This window comes from Cygnus atratus, chromosome 1 (assembly GCF_013377495.2).
Source record: "Cygnus atratus isolate AKBS03 ecotype Queensland, Australia chromosome 1, CAtr_DNAZoo_HiC_assembly, whole genome shotgun sequence".
NCBI classification, from domain to species: domain Eukaryota; kingdom Metazoa; phylum Chordata; class Aves; order Anseriformes; family Anatidae; genus Cygnus; species Cygnus atratus.
The window spans coordinates 98,583,887-98,602,665 of record NC_066362.1 but is presented as its reverse complement, the minus strand read 5'-3'; the positions used below and the strand labels follow the sequence as shown (position 1 = coordinate 98,602,665).

Here is an 18,779-nt window from a genome sequence, read left to right as displayed (position 1 = left end):
TTATAAACATACAAACACAGAATTCTTGTAACTGTACAATAACAGTAACAAGCTGAAAATTCCTACGAAATGAAAACTGTTCCACACTGACCTATATTCTCTGTCTGAATTTGTTTAAATTTTTAAAGCTACCTTTTTTTGCTCTTGTCTAACATGAATACGTATGATATTAAATAGACGATCCACATATGGAAATTATGTTATAGTGTATTTTTATATTACAATAGTAGACTTTTCATTTGTTATAACTAAGTCCTCAAAACACAGTTGTTAAATGTATCGCCATGCAAATGCATTTTAATTTTTGCTATCCAAATCTGGTTTTGCAAGGCATTAGGAATAACAAGCACACTGCTTAATGGATGACTTAAAGACTTACAGCATATAACAACATTACATCTACTGCTAGGAGATAACGTATTTTTTCCTGAAGAAAGAAACCAACATACAAGTTACTCAGGCAGACAATTGGGGGTGGCCAGGTGACATAAAAAAATTAAACATTTAACAAAGATGTTTTAAAGAACAGAATTTAAAATAAATATCTGTTTTCTCTTAGAACTAATAGAAGGAAATACATCCAGATTGACCCAAGAGAAGAAATAAAATAGAAGAGAGGGTCTGTCAGGATGGTGGACCCTCTACTCCCTGTACTGTTGCCATGTCATCAGGTAATTGTGTGAGCTATTCAGTTTTCTCCATCGGTTCTATGGGTCTCGATGATTTCATGTGTGTGGGTATGCACATGTGCAGACATGCACACCCATGCAAATATGTGCATACACACACACCAAACTTATAAAGTTATTTGATTAACTCATATAAGTAAATTTCATTTGTCAAACATTTTAACTATGCTGTATTTATAGCCACAGTATTTAGCCTACTAACAGCCTGAAAGAATAATTTTGGTGTTTCAGAGCTGAGAAACTTCTTGTTTAGAAACCTTCACTTAATATGTTTCCCACAGCACAGTAAAGTCTCAGATCCAGTCCTGAGACTCATTCATCTATCTGACAAAATATTTTAGGTAAAAAACTTTATTTAGAGTAATAAATGTCAAATGCATAGCCCAGGGATGGATTGGGGGGAAGTGCAGACAATGTTGTATGGTTTTAGCAATCAGTGGAAAGTAGAAGTGTTCGGTCGTATAACATCTTTCCATTTCTTTGTCCTTTTGCTATTAGAAACAGCTGTTATCTCTAGGAATAATTCATGTATGTCAGCTATTATCTGTTAACCTGCTTTTAATGCACCAATGTGATCAATATGTGAAATAATTTGTAAATGATTAATAACCATGAAATAGAAAAACATTTGTCAAATTGTTCATCATATTTTGTGATGATTTTCCTTAAGTCCTGAGTAGATGCTTTTAAAAATGAAGTTATATACATAAATAATGTAACATCATAGCTGTATTTTCTGTTTTGAGGCTTTTCTGAGTATTTATCACAAAGCACATTACGATACAGTGTGCTAATGTTGTTATTACATGTTTTATAGTCACGTGAAAATAGAACCATTATATATTGAGCTGTGTTAAAAGAGATCTTAAATATCTTAGACAGCTATTTGCCTTCAGAGAAGTTGTTTAGCAAAGAGGTATAAAAAAGCAGCCACTGTGGTATAACGGACTAAGGACATTTTTAACTGAAAGGAAACTCAGAATATTAACACCATTAAAGCCATGATTAAAAACAGGACAGAGATTCTTAAATTCAAGGTTGAATGTGGATATAAACACAGATCTTTGTAATATTTTAGAATGAAAAATATGATGAGAAGTTCTGTAATTAGAAGAATTTGTTTTTTCATGTACAGATTAGAAAGCAAATATTGCTAGTAATTGTAGGGTCTAGCTATTCTTGAAGATGTCAGTTAACAGATTTCTGTAGTAAACAGTCAGTAGATCAATAAAAGGTGATGCCATTTTAGATTAAAGTCTATCCTGGTGCAATTTGAGCATATTTAAGCATAAAGAAACAAAAATACTTTTAAACTAGTCAGTTTAAGTTCTTGCAGTACTTTCTCTGCAGTAACACCAACACAGATAGCACTACAAATCCCATATAGGGAGGCAAGCATAAAAAATTAAAACCAATAGAAATAAAGTTAAGCTATGTTGTCCTCTCTGTTGCTGTGACCATGGTGTTGTTATTAATTGAGATCACTCAAATATACTTAACGGAAAACACTAATTAAGGTTTTGAGTTTCTAAACGACTAATTTTTAAAAGTTATGGTAAAATAGGGTAGGTAGGTTTACGAAAAGTAGGCTATTCCAGAATATTCATTCCTTAGAAGAAGAAGAAAAAAAATTAGACAAGGAAATTGTAGGAGACCTAGTACATATCATTTTAAAGAAAACAATTATTTAAAAATAAATAAAAAGCACTACTATCAAATTCTATTTTTAATGTCTATTTTCCACTTGATTATGTTGAAAAGGAGATATTTTACTGGCTATTTGAGAGATTCTAGGGAATTAGTTTTACAGCTGACCTTGTAATTTCATAACTGATCTTGGTACTAATACTAATGAAGTCTCAGGGACACAATATTACAGAATAAGGACAATCTGCACAAGTTGACCAGAAGAAATGGAATGCAATTTAAAATGAAAAGGGAAAGGCCTTAAACTTCAAAGAATATGATTTTCTACCTTACAGTTGGAACACAGGATATGGAAGTGTTGAAAAAAAGATCATTTCAATTTCATAAGTCCTGCGTTGCTTCCACTCCTGAAGGATTGCATGCAAAGCAGCACATGCAGACAACGTTAATTGTTTACTGAAAGCCCTGAGCATCATTCTTTAAAAAGTGATGAATGCTGATGCTGGATCATGCCACAAACATTTAATATGCATCTTAAATGTTTAAGCTCTCTGTTATTTTCGCACATGGCAATACAGATTTCAAAAGACACACAGACACACAAAAAACACCTGCCTAAGGGATTTTTTAAGAACTTCTTCAATATACGGAAGTGAATGCCAATCAACAGCATGGCTTCTTTTGCTTTCCTCATTTTTTTCCTATCATTCTGAGTAAGTTTAAATCCTTTCCACAAACTGTCTCTCAGTATAAAAAGGTAGACAGGGTTGTATGGTGAAATATTGCTTTATATTTGAATTCTGTGGTTCTTTTACACACCTAAATGCTGCATCATATCATGCAATTAGGATTTGTTTTGTGGTATAGCATGTCTGTGTAACTGCGCTAAACCTAACTGTTTTCATGCTTGATGACAGACCTCTGACTAATTTGAAAGCGTGTAGAAAATACAGAGTTTGCAGTTACGGAACATTAACCGGGGTGCTCTTCTGTGAGCTGGCAAGCTACAAAAGGAATTCAGTTCCTTGAACAGCCAATGAAACACAATCTAAGGTTAGTAACCTGCAAGTCCCTAATGCAAAAATAAACAGATTCAGGTAGTACAGAGACTGCACAGCCCATCACCAGTATTAATTCAATAACCTCTTCCTGTCCTTTTGATGAGGCAAATGACACAGGATACAAAATCCTGCAAAGATACAGCAAGAGTCTAGCTGTTCTCAGGTAAGAATATGGACCAACACACATAAGAAAAGTCACCTGATCCAAAATGATCTCTATCTTTTGACTTTGCTTCCAAGCATTACAGTAATACCCTTTATCACCTTGTTCAAATACTGCAAATTATCAGATATTGTCAACTTCTAATTAACAAGTAAAAGCTGATGGAGAATTGCTCTCAGTCACCCACTTAAGAGGCTTCTCTTCCTCTGCGCCAGCATACCCTTATTACTGAAAAAAGCGTTACAGGTCACAGCCTCAAAGCCAGTTACATAGCCTTTGTCACCTGCTGATTCCCCTACAGAGGTGTACTTAAGGTATTGTTATGGCATCAGTGCGCAGTGCATGAAGATGGATTTTAAAAACGCAACAAAACTTCTACACTGTGTTTACGTATAAGTATAATGTGTCAGTGCATAAACTGACACACTGCTGTCAGCTCACTTGTAACATGCCAGTAACTGCTGGCTAAAATAAGAAAAACAGGAAGGCTATCGCCCATGTCAATCACAATACAACTCAACTAGCTCAGCTTCAGAATAACAGGAGATAAACTGTGCTTATAAGGGAAACTAATGTATACAAGCCTATATGACCTGGATTTCACAATTTTTTTTTTTTAGACTATGACTACTGCCATCCCAGTTGCACTAATCTATGCATATAAACTGCTGTATATTCAAAACCATACTTGCTGAAGTCTGCTCTGATCTATATTTTTTTTTTAAAAAGTGTATTATAGGTTTTGGTAGTTTAGCTTACACCTAATGTTCTTTACAGCAGCTAGACAGTTATCTATTTCCAGTAGCAGTTATTTGTTTTGCCTAAAATGTCCACTGAAGAGAAATCTGGCATCTCCTATGATATCAAAAGAAAAAGGAGGGACTAATCTAAGGAATATCAACATAATGTTATCCTTCAAGAGTTTTGAAAAGAGTCTTATGGAGCGTTTCCAGAGGTTAAGAAGCTTTACTTGTGCTTCCTATTTGTACACAGTACAGCAAATCATGTATTATCAACCATATGCTATAGTCAAGCATGTCTTTGAGTAACAGCTTTATCATTACACTTCTTGGTATGGGGCTGACTACTGAAACATATTGCTTATATTTATATTTATTTGAAGGTTCTTAATGTTTTGTATTACATTCCAACTATAGCAAGAGGAATTTAATATGACAATGTTGTATGTTGATACAAGACAAAAACATACCAAATGCTATAAAGTCCGGGAGATTACACTGCAGAACAAAAATATCAGTTTATTATTATGCCTCATTCTTCAGTGTTCCTTCCACACTTGATCCAAAAAGACACTTAGTAAAGGAGCAGTGAATTATCAGAGACAAGTAAATAGTGTTAATTTTGCATCAACATATCCCTGAATTATTTGAGCAGTCCTACAATATTCTTGGAGGTTGCTTGTCACAAAGAACATACCACATAATAAATCCCTCACAATTGGCAAAACAGTTTACCAACAGTTCAGAAGGGAGAAAAAAAAATTGGGGAGAGTTTACAAACTGTGACTTAATAGCTACAAAATTACATTTTATTACTGAAGTATTATTCATACACTATTAAGTGTTTCAATACTGAATGCTACATGGTCAACAAAAGACAACCAGTTGGCTGCAAATCTATTTGCAAACAGGATTTGTGTTTGTATTTCATAAGTCTTTTCTCTTTACATCTATGTTACCAACACCTGAAAAAAGAACAAACGTTTTTGACTTTCAGTGAAGGGAGAGAGGGAATATATATTATATACTTGAGGAAATTTGACTCAAGTAGTTGCACATATACATAAACACTACTAAGAGCAGATTTTTGTCTGATGTCCTTCGATCTTAAATGTCAGTAAACAGAAACAAATTACAAATTAAACAATTCAGCAATATGAAGACTGGTGCAATAGAAGAAGTTACACTGACTAATGGCCAAAGATTTAAGTAGCATTCATCCATCTAGCAGAATCTAAACAGCTGTACAGTTCATGCATCAAATATTTTAAAAACTCAGAATAAAATGATTCTACATGAAACCTAATTAATTTAAGTCAAATTAATCAAGATTCTGAGATAATACAATGATCTTCCTGATCATAAGCAGATACTAGTATTTTAAGTAAAAGTGCATTATACTGCACCAATTCATGAAATCTGTCAATTGTTCAGAAAGAAAAATCTGAAACAAACAGCATATCAGGAGACAAAAACACTATACAAATAAAATTACCATTTTTATAATTCCTCAGTGGAGAAACATGCAAGTTATAAAACTTGAAGCAGCAATATTTTTCATTCTTACAGGTAAACTACATCTGAATAACTGTTTGGTCCTGCAAGAGATGTCTAAATCTAAAATTACTATTATTTTTTTTGCTTGATATTTAGTGTTATTTCATGTTAAAAATTTGAAGAGACATCATACTTCTGATGTTTTTTCTTTAAAGTTAAACAATAGTATATAAATAAGTGCATTACCTTTATGCATCAATAATGCACACTGCAAGATTTTCTCACTTTATTAGTCATTACCGTTTTCATATAGATGCTAAATTCTATGACTTGAATGACTAATCTCTCTAAAGCTAATAGTTCCTAGACTATTTCAAGGATGCAGTTTAATATCCAATATCCTCAAATTATTACATGCTGTATCATCAGGAATTTGTTACATGCTTGTGTAAGTAAGGGGGTGAAAAAGTCAGTTCTTTGGCCCAAGAAAGTTACATTCCCAAGCAAGACATATATATCATTTTTCTCCATCACAGTTTTTGCTCATTTCAGATTTAACTGTTTTTTATTTTGTTGGTATAGTAAGAAAGATAACTAAGAAAAAAAAAAAAGTATTCTCTTTCTTTGGGTTAAATATCATTGTTTTCCTAGCCCCTGACAAAGAAGTCCACTAGTTATGCATACATACAGAAGCCTGATTTTCTTATATTTCTGGGATTTTAGAAATGGAGTTATGCTATACAGAAATATCAGTACTTTCCTTTGCCATCCCCTCCCCTCATGTCTATGTTCCACTATTTCATGCACAGATAAATAACACTCTTTTACAAGACCTCTCTCTATATGAATATTACAGGGGACTAACTGTGGATTTATTTTTTTTTCCTTTTGTCATAGAAGCCAACAACTAGAGAACAAGATCTGACAGAAACTTTTATAAAGTATAGCCTTATAAAGTATATATAAATATATAGCCTTTATTCAGACTCTGTCATATCTGTAAGCTCTCCAGGGCCCCATGAATCCGGTGAGAAATCACAAGGCCCAATGCATTTAAACATCTGGACAAGTATGTTGGAGCCACGGTAAGATACACAAATCTGGGAAATTATAAGTGACTAGTTCCAGCAAGAACTACCTTTTGACTGTCTAAAACTTCCCTGTATGGCCTTTTTTGATATCCTACTGTTTTCTGAAAATATGCATTAGTATTTTAAAACCTGTTCTTTGCCAACTAACATTTCTTCCCTCTTAAAAAAACAAAACAAAAAATGTAAAAATCAGCTCATTCATTAGGTTACAAACTTTAAACAAGACAAAATAAAGAATTTTTCTCTCTTTTGTATGAATCTTGCCCCCCTTTAGCCTTCCCTGCAAGAGAAGAAGATGAAAAAAAAATAATGTTCCAACAGTTAAGAAGACATTAATTTTTGAAGACAGACCTTTGAGTTTCCTGAAGAAAATCAATTTTGATCTTCCTGCTTCGTCAGCCTCCCAAATTCCCCTTACATCCATTTTGCCACAAATTTCTTATAGCTAACACAATCATAATTTGATATTTCTCTGAGCATCACACAATTCATATCTTCTGTGCTCTAACCCAAAAAATATATTAAGAAAAAAACAAAAACAACAACAACAAAAAAACACAACATGGAAGCTTTCTTTTAGACTTAACTCCATAAGGCATATATACAGAGAAATGTTCCAATGAGAGGGTTAATAAGCATTTTAGCATAACTTTTTTTGATGCTTGCTCAGAGGCTTATGTTGAATTTTACATATCAAATGCGTAATCAAGCTTAGAAAATTGAAAAATCAAGTTAGATTAAAATCAATTAATATTAATTAAAACTAATTGATATATACGTTAAAAGAAAATATAATAAAACTGAAGAAGTTTCATCCTGGAGTCAAGTGCTTGAACACAGAAAACTAAAAACTTATGGAAGTGTAACAGAACCCTCAGATGAAAAGAACTGCCTACAAAGTAATTTCTTCATTGAAAGAAATTGAGAACTCTTTTTAGATTTAAAACTGAACTTACTTATTTGACACTGTTACATATCAGTATAACAGGATACTTGCCTCATAGCTTCGATGTACTAATAAAAAATGATTTAAATGGCAGCGATTGTACCAGTTACTTAAAATATGCATAAAATAACTTATCTTTTTTTTTCCCCACTCACAACTGACTGGACTTTAATAAAAGGAAATATAGCAAGCTATGCATTTGTTACAAATAACTATATCCCCAGATCCTTTTTAACCTCAGTTCAAAAATGCCATTCCACAAAATTTAGTTTTATACGAAGCTTTCCAGTATCCCAAATAACTTGCGTCCAAATATTTTGTCCAGTGTTTTAGGTTGTCAGAAACAAAATAAAGTTTAGGTAAATGTAATGACAAAGGTTTTGGTCTTAGCACAGCCCAAATGTGTGTGCTTATTTTATCAAGAAATTCTGATAAAGTTCTGACCAATATACTATGCTAGTCTCTCTGAAGAGTAAAGACAGGCAAACAGGTGAACAGACACTGAACTCTTCTAAGTACTGATTCTTTAGTTTGGATGGAAGGTTGCTGGGTGGAAGAACCAGACAACGATAGACTTGAATATAAAATGTAGATTTATCGAAAACAAATTGTGTATTATTTATGTACCTGGTGAGAATACCAACACTCAAATATTTCATTGTATATAAGATGATGGCTTACTGTCCAGAAGCAGGTAGCAAAGGTACATATAATTTCTGTTATCCTCCCTCACCCAGATCCAAACCACTTGATATGCTTCTCCTGTAGATTATAAACTCTTGGGAATCTGGATGTATATTTTCTTTTATGTAATACTTCCCACAACAAAATCTGCAATTTAATGACATTTAAGTGCAAACACTAAATGTATTTGAGTAATAAACAAAGGAAAAGTCTATTTCCATAACAATTTTTAGATTTGCTGCAGCCAAACCTGTTAATTCACAGCCATGATGAAGTACTGATATCTTGCACCACTGCACAAGTAAATACATATCTAAAAAAGCTGCTGCACCTCAAGAAATACTGAACATATAGAATAAGAGAGCTACAATGTCACTGTCAGAACCATACTATGCATTATAGCTACATATTCAAATTAAAAAAAAAATTAATCCCAAAGATGAAGTACAGAATAACCCACAAAAAATAACCGCTGCATTTATGCACTGAACCTTATTCTTCTGACTGCTGACTTAATTTTGTAACAGAAACACAAAACTTTTTCGTAATATTAATTCAAATGTAGCATTTAGCCTCCATGATATTGTAGCAGGCTTTACTTGAATGACTAAATACAGATTAAAGTGCTCAGCTTCTCACTTTGTTTGAAAATAACAACTACTCATTTAATCTATTTTCAGCAGGGTTTTTATAATTTGGTACTGATAAAGTAAAATTTAGAAAGGCAGACTCTGATTCATCTGACATTTACATAGTTTTATAAATTCACAATTTACTTCTGCTTAATTTCCAGTATTCTACAAGAATAAAATCCTTTTAAGGTAGAGAGAACTATTTCTCTGATACAGCCAGTTGAGGTCCTCTGGCTAGTGCCCAGCAACAGATCAGCCTAAAGGATCACAGTGCCTGTGTCTAGTCTTTAAAACCACAACTACACCACTGTTCACGCAAATAGACGGTTAAATGAAAAACACTGTGACAAAAAGCAGCTACTATTTTTTTAGTTCTGAGAAGGCTGCAAAAAAAGTAAAATTTTTGTTTTGTGAAAAAAAGATTCAAACAATGGAAGAAAAAAAATCAAGACAATTATATACTCCTTTAGAAAGACAAACTAACAGACATGTATTATCAGAAATCTCAAAATATAGTGTTTTTTTTTTTTTAAAATGAAACTTTTATTTTGCGTTATATAGTCTTACCGTTCTCTGTTAAATTTCAGAGAATGTAGGATAGCTGGTCGTTTCTGTCTGAGATTCCACAAATGAAGTGTATCATCTGCACTTGCACTGACCAAAGCACCCTAGAGCAGACACAAAATATGGCACAACATGTCACACTTCCGTGGATTCTTAAGTCATCCTCACTGTCAATCATCTATCTGTAGGAAACTGTACAGTTTATAAGAAATGGTTGCTTTCTTCTAGAAAAATAGATTCCACCATAAACAACACTCAGTTGGAATAAATTTGGTAATTGTAAATACTTCAATTATTACAAGATCAGCCAAAGTTAAATTAAAGCTCCATCAGTTTAAAATGGAGAATAAAGCTTTGTACCAAGGTTATACATGAGAACTCTCATGTATTCCCACACAAGCATAGAGATTAAAGAAAAGGACAGCCAGCACTTGAAAAGGTAAGTATGAAGGATATAACTACAGGAAAAAGAGTTTAGCAGACACACAAACAACTGCCAGTGCCAAGCACAGTTTAGTAGTAATATCAAGACAACATGAAACTCAAAGCTAGAACTGTGAAAAGATGCAGATAAAAAAGTAAAGACAGATAGGAGGGGGAGAGGACCAAGGAAGAACTAAGAGATGTAGACAAAAGGATGGTTTCTTTGTCACAGATTAGAAATATTCTGAAGTCTGTTTCTGTTCCCAAAGAAACGGATGTCATCCAATGTCTGACTTCCATCTGTTGGGACAGCTGGAAATAAACTTATTCTTCTTCCTTCCTTTTATCTTTCTCCTTATCATGGAACAGCGATGCCATGTGAAAACAGACTGTTGAGGAAGCTCTTTACTGCTGCTGCAGTGGTTTACTAAACTTACAGCTCAAATTAGGCCTGGTACAAGGATCAGTCCCTACATGCTCCTATGGCACAGAGGAACTAGATACTGCTAAAATGGAAGACAGTACTTTATCCTGGGGAAGGGTGAGGAGGTAAATTAAAGATCAGTTTGTACCAACTATGACGGTCTGATGGAGATAAAGTTCTTTTCTTGCATTTCAAATTTCCCTCTGATTCCCAGCAACTGTTCTTTTCAACGTTGACATATGCAAATGCAATTTATGAAGGTAAAATTTCTCTAATACAATGTAATCTATGTTTTAATGCTCATCTCCCAGAGAAGTTGGACCAACCTCAGAGACAGAATCTCCACCACAGAAATCAAATTAACCCTGTGTATTAGGGCTTTTACTAGTTATGAATGACCAGCTGATTCTGGTTTCTCTATTTTTACCTTCCTCTAAATAATTTATTTGGACTGATTATTTCAGTCCACATCCCTTAGTTTCAGCAGTTCAGGCATTTTTTCCCAACATGTTCAGAAAAAAATAAATATTTCCCAGGTTTAAAAACAATCAAAACCACCCAAACATGAAACTCTTTAATTGAGAAGCTCTGGTATCTCCAGGCTTAGAAAAAGGATGTGAAACTGTCAAAAGCATTTTCGTACGATAGGGAAGAAAATGTATGAAAACTGAACTAATACTAGCTCATAATTTGGCAGAGTTATGAGTTTCTGAAAAAAATCAGCTGAGCAAATTTATATGCTCCATAAAGTTTTCTTTCCTATTACCTTCTCCAGAGACATTCTGCACATAGCAAGTTATAACCTCTCACTGTTTCTGTATGTCATCTGAACTTGATTTTGATAATCCTTGCAATTGCTCTTCTTTGCTGCAAGTAGTAGCTTATCTGCAACTATTGAGCTTTTAGCCAATCACCACCAATATCTTTCCACAAAAACATGTAACTCATTTTTTAACTTCTGTTTGAAACAGAACCATGCAGCATATTCAGTAATTGAAAGGATTTTACATCTACCTGCACACATTCAAGTACTGACTAGCTTTTGCTCAGTACTTTATATTGATGTATATTAACATTATGCTTTTCCCAGCATGCAGTCCCGTAAATAGTCTTCTAAAAGTCTGCACGATTAATGTTCTCTGGATGTATGCCACTTACTTGTTGGCAATAGTTGTCAATGAGAAAAGTTGTATCACTCAATTATAATACACCAATTGCCTTATTCAACTAAATGTTTGCAGAAGAATCCAAGTAAACGTATACTTACCTCATTGATTAAGAACTGGAGCTGCAAAACTGCAGCACCACTTTCATGTTGGCAGTAGCAATCAACACCAGGCCTGCCCAATCTGTTGCCATTAAAGTCAAGGATTATAACATTTCTGTCATCACCAGAAGAGGGGGAAAAAAAAATAATGATCAATTAATCTCTAATTAACCTTTAATTAACCTCAATTCTTCTTGCTTTCTGTAAAACGAAAGAATTCATGCTGACTTCCCACTGTTCTAATTAAAGTATCAACACCATCAGCCTGAAACATGTGCAACTGTGAGTGATTTGTACTTGCCTGCTTTTTTTCCCTGTGAAATAAAATGCATGAATTAACACAAAAAATTCAACAGGATACCTCTTAAGTTTCTCTTTACTTATTATTCATTCATATAACACATGAATGTATTGGATTTTTGTACTTACAAAAACATTACAAAATTAATGATTTAGGACTAAGGTCTGTACAGTTCTATAGCAGGCTTTCTTTTTTAAATATGAGAAAAGGCTTTTTAGAGTGAGTCATTTCATGCTTACATAAAAGCTCACATGAAACTATTGCTCTCTATCTCATCAACACAGTACAATGCAGTGCCACACAGAGGTACCTAGGTCTAGCTCTGAACTACATTACCGAGACCAATTCTTAGCCTGAATGAAACCCCGGTGGCAATCCACCTAGTTCACTCAGAATTAACACTGATGCACTGCTTTGTAGAAACATCCAATTGTCCAGATATATCACAAATGTAGATTTCTACCTGTTCTCTTTGGATCTTTCTCCCTGCACACTAAATTGCAATCTCCCTAACTTAGATAATGGCCTTTCTCATCTGAGTCAGAGAGTTTAATGTGAAACTAATGATCTAGAAAATTACCAAAAACAATAAGTAAAACAAAAGGAGAGAGGAATATGAAATATGATATTATTAACAACATTGCTGTGTGGAACAGGTGAAACACCTCCATATTTGAAGATCTAGCGGACAAGATCCCTTGGAACACTGTTCTTAGGGACAAAGGAGCTGAACAGAGCTGGCAACTCTTTTGGATGTTTTCCTTGGAGCACAAGAACTCTCCATCCCCTTGTGTAAGAAAGCGAGCAGGGAGGGCAGAAAACCAGGACAGCTGAGCAAGGTCAAACTGAGGCACAAGAAGGAAATGCACAGGCAGTGGAAGCAGGGCCAAGTGGCCTGGGAGAGCACAGGGATGCTGTCTGAATGTGCAGGGATGGGATCAGGAAAGCCAAGGCACAGATGGAACTGAGCTTGGTAAGGGGTGCAAAGAATAACAAGAAGGGATTCTATAGGTATGTTGGCCAGAAGAGAAAGGCCAAGGAGAGTGTGCCCCCTCTGATAAACAAGAAGGGACAACTGGTAACAACAGACACGGAGAAGGCTGAGGTACTCAACAAGTCCTTTGCCTCAGCCTTCACTGCCAGTCAGGCTGCCCACATCTCTTGAGTCCCTGACCCTGTAGATGAGGGCTGGGGGAGCAAAGTCCCTTCCACTGTAAACAAAGAGCAGGTTCGAGACCACCTGATGAAACTAAACACGTACAAGTCCATGGGGCCCGATGAGAGGCATCCCAGGGTCCTGAGGGAACTGGCTGATGGAGTTGCCAAGCCTCTCTCCACCATATTTGAAAAGTCCTGGCAGTCAGGTGAGGTCCCTGGTGACTGGAAAAAGGGAAACATCACTTCTTGTTTTAAAAAGGATAGAAAGGAGGACCCAGGGAACTACAGACCAGTGAGCCTCACCTCTATGCCCGGGAAGATCAAGGAACAGATCCTTCTGCAATGGCAAGACACATGCAGGACAATGAGGTGATCTGAGACAGCCAGCATAGCTTCACCAAGGGCAAATTGTGCCTGACGAGTCTGGTGGCCTTCTGAGATGGAGTGACTGCATCAGTTGACAAAGGAAGACTGACTGATGTCATCTACCTGGACTTCTGCAAGGCCTTTGACATGGTCCCAGATGACATCCTGGTCTCCAAATTGGAGAGAAACAGATTTGAAGGGTGGACCATTCAGTGGATAAGGAATTGGCTTGTAGGCCACATCCAGCGAGTGGTGGTCAATGGCTCCGTGTCCAGGCGGAGGCTAGTGACAAGTGGTTTCCCTCAGGAGTCTGTCTTGGGATCAGTACTGTTGAATATCTTTATCAATGACATAGACAGTGGGTTTGAGTGCACCCTCAACAAGTTTACTGATGACACCAAGCTGAGTGGTGCAGTTAATAGAAGGGACAAGCTTGAGAATTGGGCCCATGTGAACCTAATGAGGTTCAACATGTCCAAGTACAAGTTGCTGCACCTGGGTCGGAGCAATCCCTGACATGAGTACAGACTGGGTGAAGAACTCATTGAGAACAGCCCTGCAGAGAAAGACTTGAGGGTTCTGGTGGATGAAAAGCTCAACATGAGCATGCTTGTAGCCCAGAAGGCCAACTGCATCCTGGGCTGCATCAACAGAGGAATGGCCAGCAGGTGGAGGGAGGTGATTGTCCCCCTCTGTTCTGCCCTCATGAGGCCCCACTTAGAGTACTGCATCCAGGTCTGGAGCCCCACAGAACAAGAAGGACATGGGCCTGTTAGAGTGGGTCTAGGGGAGGGTAACAAGGATGATCAGCGGGCTGGAGGACCTCTACTACGAAGACAGGCTGAGAGAGTTGGGATTGTTCAGCCTGGAGAAGGCTCCAGGGAGACCTTATAGTGGCCTTCCAGTACCTAAAGGGGACCTACAGAAAAGCTAGGAATGGAGTTATAGGACAAGGGGTGATGGCTGTAAATTAAGAGAGGGTAGTTTTAGATTATAACGTTACCAAACTGTAGTCCTGAGTACAATCACAACTGATAAAAGAATATGAAACTCTTCACCATTTAAAAAAAAAATTTAAATGGCCAATAAGGTTATATGGTAGTATACAATACATTCTGAAGGTTTATAATAATCCCTTGGTCCATTTTGAATGAATTCTCTGTGGCACTCATTTTTAAAATTGTTCCCTACTGTTTGTTGTATGGCAAGAGGAAACAATACTAGTGCCAGAACAAACCAACCAACAGATCAATAAACCAACCAACAGAACAAGCAACTCCACTGGGGATTTCAAACCAACTGGAAACTTTCATTCATTGGGGGTTGGAACTAGATGATTTTCAAGGTCCATTCCAACCCAAATCATTCTATGTTTCTATGATTTAACTTAAGTATTATATGCAATATAGATCCATGGCACTAGTTAATGGTTGTCCTTAATGAAAATTATGCTAGTATTGCTGTGATAAAGCAACTATCACCCTTCAGCATCAGTATTATGCTAAATCAGTTTTCTGGGAAGTGTCCTAACAAAGTAGATGATTTCACTCAGCGTATCCCAAACAAACAAAGCATTCTCCAATAATTCACATTTATTTGCTTAAGTGTTCACCCTGAAATACTTCACAAATTACTAAAATGAGAGAGAAATTATGCCGTCTGCTTCAGTCTGGCCAATTGCCCTGAAGTAAGGACTGATGCTTAAATAGCAGCAGCATAATCACTGACTGATGGTGGTTTTCAAACATTCTGGGAGCTGTGCTGAAGTCCTTCCAGAAGAAGGAGCTTAAGAGATATTATGACTTGGCACTTGTTCTTGGCACTTTATCCCATCTTCTGAAAATTTTGAGCTTTGCTGCCAAGTATGGAAGAGTACAACCTTACCTCATCAAATCTTTTCATACCAGTATACTCTATCAGGACATACAGCAGACTTTGGACTGAATTTATTCTTTTACTTTTGCCTTATTATTAAATAAGGATTTTGCTAACAGGGAGAGTGGAACATTTCTGAAGATTTTTAAAGGAAGGACTAATTCAGATACATGAATACTCATTCTGATATAAAGTCGCTATCTTTTCTCTCTTATCAGTACGTTGGATCTTCCAGGGGCCTTCACAGACATGCCAGATTATCGTATTTTATACTAATTTATACATAAAAGGGAAAAAAGATGAAAACTTTTGGATGTCTGTTGGGATCCAGAGTGAAAGAAGTACTATCAGAATTACATGGATCAAGTGTGACAGTAATAACGTTATAACAACATTTAATTCTGGTTTTAAGATCTGTATGTGTGAAATAGGGTATTTTGTTTTGTATTCACATGTATCCAACAGCTTTTCAGAAAATATTTCAACATACTCTACATGTTAGAAGCATTACATGATCTCCCCTGAACTACGCTGTTTACATTGCTTCAGCTTTCTCCTGTAGCTATACAAGTAAGAGAACCTGAAGAGTCAGCAAAACCTTGTTTCTCAGTGGTCAGAAGAGCATAAGTCTGAAAAAAAGTATGAAAATGTCCCCAAATAATAAAATAATAATAATAATAAAAAAAAGCACAGATTCTTATAGCCTCTAATTTTTTTGACTAATACCCCAGATAAGGATAGTTATTCCCAATCTTATTGTTTTGCCAATAACAACAACAAAAGTCAGTTGTTTGGATGCCTAATTTTAAATACTTGAATCCAGCTTCATGCAGTCTTGCATGGCAGCATAGCACCTTATTAACGAAGAATTTACACTTTCAACGCTTTCAACATTCCATCACAAGTTGAAGAAATTTTCTATTTCTCAGTATTACAACCTGATTCAAACTCTCCCTACAAATCCTTTTGATCACTTGTATAATGACCAGTTAATTAATATTTATATGATATTCTTATGTCATATCCATACTCACTGTATCTCAAACACCTGTCAGAGCACATGATTACAAACATATGAGAGGTACAAATGGGCAAAGCTCCTCACAAGCATGACCTACGACTGAACATCCTGTCAGCATCCCACAACTTTCTTATTCTATGACATTTTTAATATTTGATACATATAGATCTGGTGTCTCTCACTCTTCTCAAAGAGTTAGTACTAACAGAATGCGAAGATTTGAAACTCCTGCGTGTTCACTGAGAACCAAAAGTGTAGATATTTAGAACTGACTCCTGGAGTTGAGACTAGGGTTACCTGCAGCAGGTATTTAATTTCTTAGGCCCAGAACATCCAGAGCTAAGACATGGTTTTCTTCATTAACATGGGGTGATTCTCTAGTAGTGTCAGATCCAAGTGTTTGCATGTTAAATATTTTTGAAATAATAAGGACTGTAGTCTGATTTATTTCTCCTTGCAAGGGAGAGGAGCTGAAGATAAAGGACCTGACACCAAGGCATGATAACTAACAAAAAAAAATACACAATATTAAGTAAAAACTGATACATTACTTACATCACCTTTTCCAAAGCCAAAATTTGTCAGTAGAAAAAATGACATCAATCTATGTCAATAAGCAACTCCAACATTTTTTTGACTAATTAACGAACTTCTTCCATGAATAAAAGCAATCTATGTACAGAAATGAACACTAAAGTAAAGGCTTATAATTACAGAAACAATGGTCTGAATTAGCCTTTATAGACTTTTTTTTTTTTTTTTTGACACATATAAAAGGGCAATCCCCTTTTACAGACTCTCCTCTAAAGCATCAGGAATTGTAGGGTTCTGCTGAAGTAGCACTGCTGTTTGAAGAATGTCCTGTCATCTGATTTGCACTGACTAGTACATGTTTGAGTAGGAATATGTAGCACCCTAAGAGCAGATGCTTGTGGGCTGGTGATACTCCATTACATAAACCAACTGTAAAATTGCTTTAGCATGTTATTTGAATATAGGACAGATTTTTCTTGCAGAAGACCTACTCCTGATTTTAGTGATTTATCAGTTTAAAAAGGCCCAATGTATTTAACTAAATAACGAAAGAATAAAATGGTCAAATGATTCCACCAAGCTTCTAACCAACTAAAACAACCAGTTAGGTTAGTCAGTTGTATCTGTCAAAAATAACAAGATAAAAGATTTTGTCAAAAGATAACAACTATGAAAATATCACCTTGCCTTAACATCAAAGTCTATCATTTGTAGTGCTGGACATAGATAAGTTTAGTTCCTGGAATATTTAGCTTTACCGTTAGTTTTTGGAATCCCTGGAAATCTCATATAGACTATTTCTCTGTATACTAATGATAGTGCAAATTCTGGTAAAAATAAATGACACAGTCCTAGGTTTTATACTTCAAATGGGCTTCCAGCTGAGTTTTTCTCTCTTTCCATGAGATATTCTATCTTCATTTAAACATTTCAAACAGCACAGAATCCATGATTTCTGAAGTGTATTGCTCCAGTGTTTAGTTATCCTCACTATTAAGAATGTAATGCTATATATAGAATCAATACACTTGGGTTCAGTTTAAAGCCTTTGGATCTTCTTACGTTTTTCTGAGCTAAATTAAATAACTTTCTACTAGCAGAAGTTTCCTGCTGTAGATGCTTTGAAACAATGATCAGGCTGTATCTTATCCACCTTCTGCATAAACACAAATACAAACCCCTGAACTCCTTTATTCTCATGTCACACAATAGTTTTGTTAGACCTTGAATATTTCTTATGATTTTTTTTTTCTGTATGCTTTATAACTTCTGTCATTGTCTTAAAAGTATTGAAGACAAAGCCACACATCATCTAGGTACCAATTTCTTTCATACAATTTCTTTCATGTGTTTTATACAACAGCATACGGTGTTTTATAACTCCTTAAATTCAATATACTTCTTGTTTTTTTTTTTTAAGTACCTCTGTGTGACAACTCTTAATTACCTTAGCAAACTGGGAAATCATACTGTTTATAGTTTTTAAGACTTCTCCTTTAATTTGCAAAGAATAAGAACCCTCCCTTCCAAGCCCCATTCTGTAAACTACATGTAAGTGAACTCACTGAATTCCTTAAAAATGACATGCAATCAAATCATAGCTCTCATGGCCCAAATCATGACCCTTTATTTGCTGTAGTTTCACTGCAAACTGCTTCATCAAAGAATAATTCTCAGTGTTTTTGGTTTTTTTGTG

General features: G+C 35.5%; 1 protein-coding gene across 2 annotated transcripts in view; it reads right to left on the bottom strand.

The window, feature by feature from the left end:
* STXBP5L (syntaxin binding protein 5L) overlaps nucleotides 1–18,779 on the bottom strand; it is a 196,651-nt gene that overhangs the window by 112,115 nt on the left and 65,757 nt on the right. For both annotated transcript variants that reach the window (XM_035540508.2, XM_035540509.2), the window contains exons 3-4: nucleotides 11,829–11,910; nucleotides 9,718–9,818 (exon numbers count right to left, since the gene is read on the bottom strand). In XM_035540508.2, coding sequence (XP_035396401.1) covers nucleotides 9,718–9,818; nucleotides 11,829–11,910 — 183 coding nt within the window. The remainder of the gene's footprint in view (nucleotides 1–9,717; nucleotides 9,819–11,828; nucleotides 11,911–18,779) is intronic.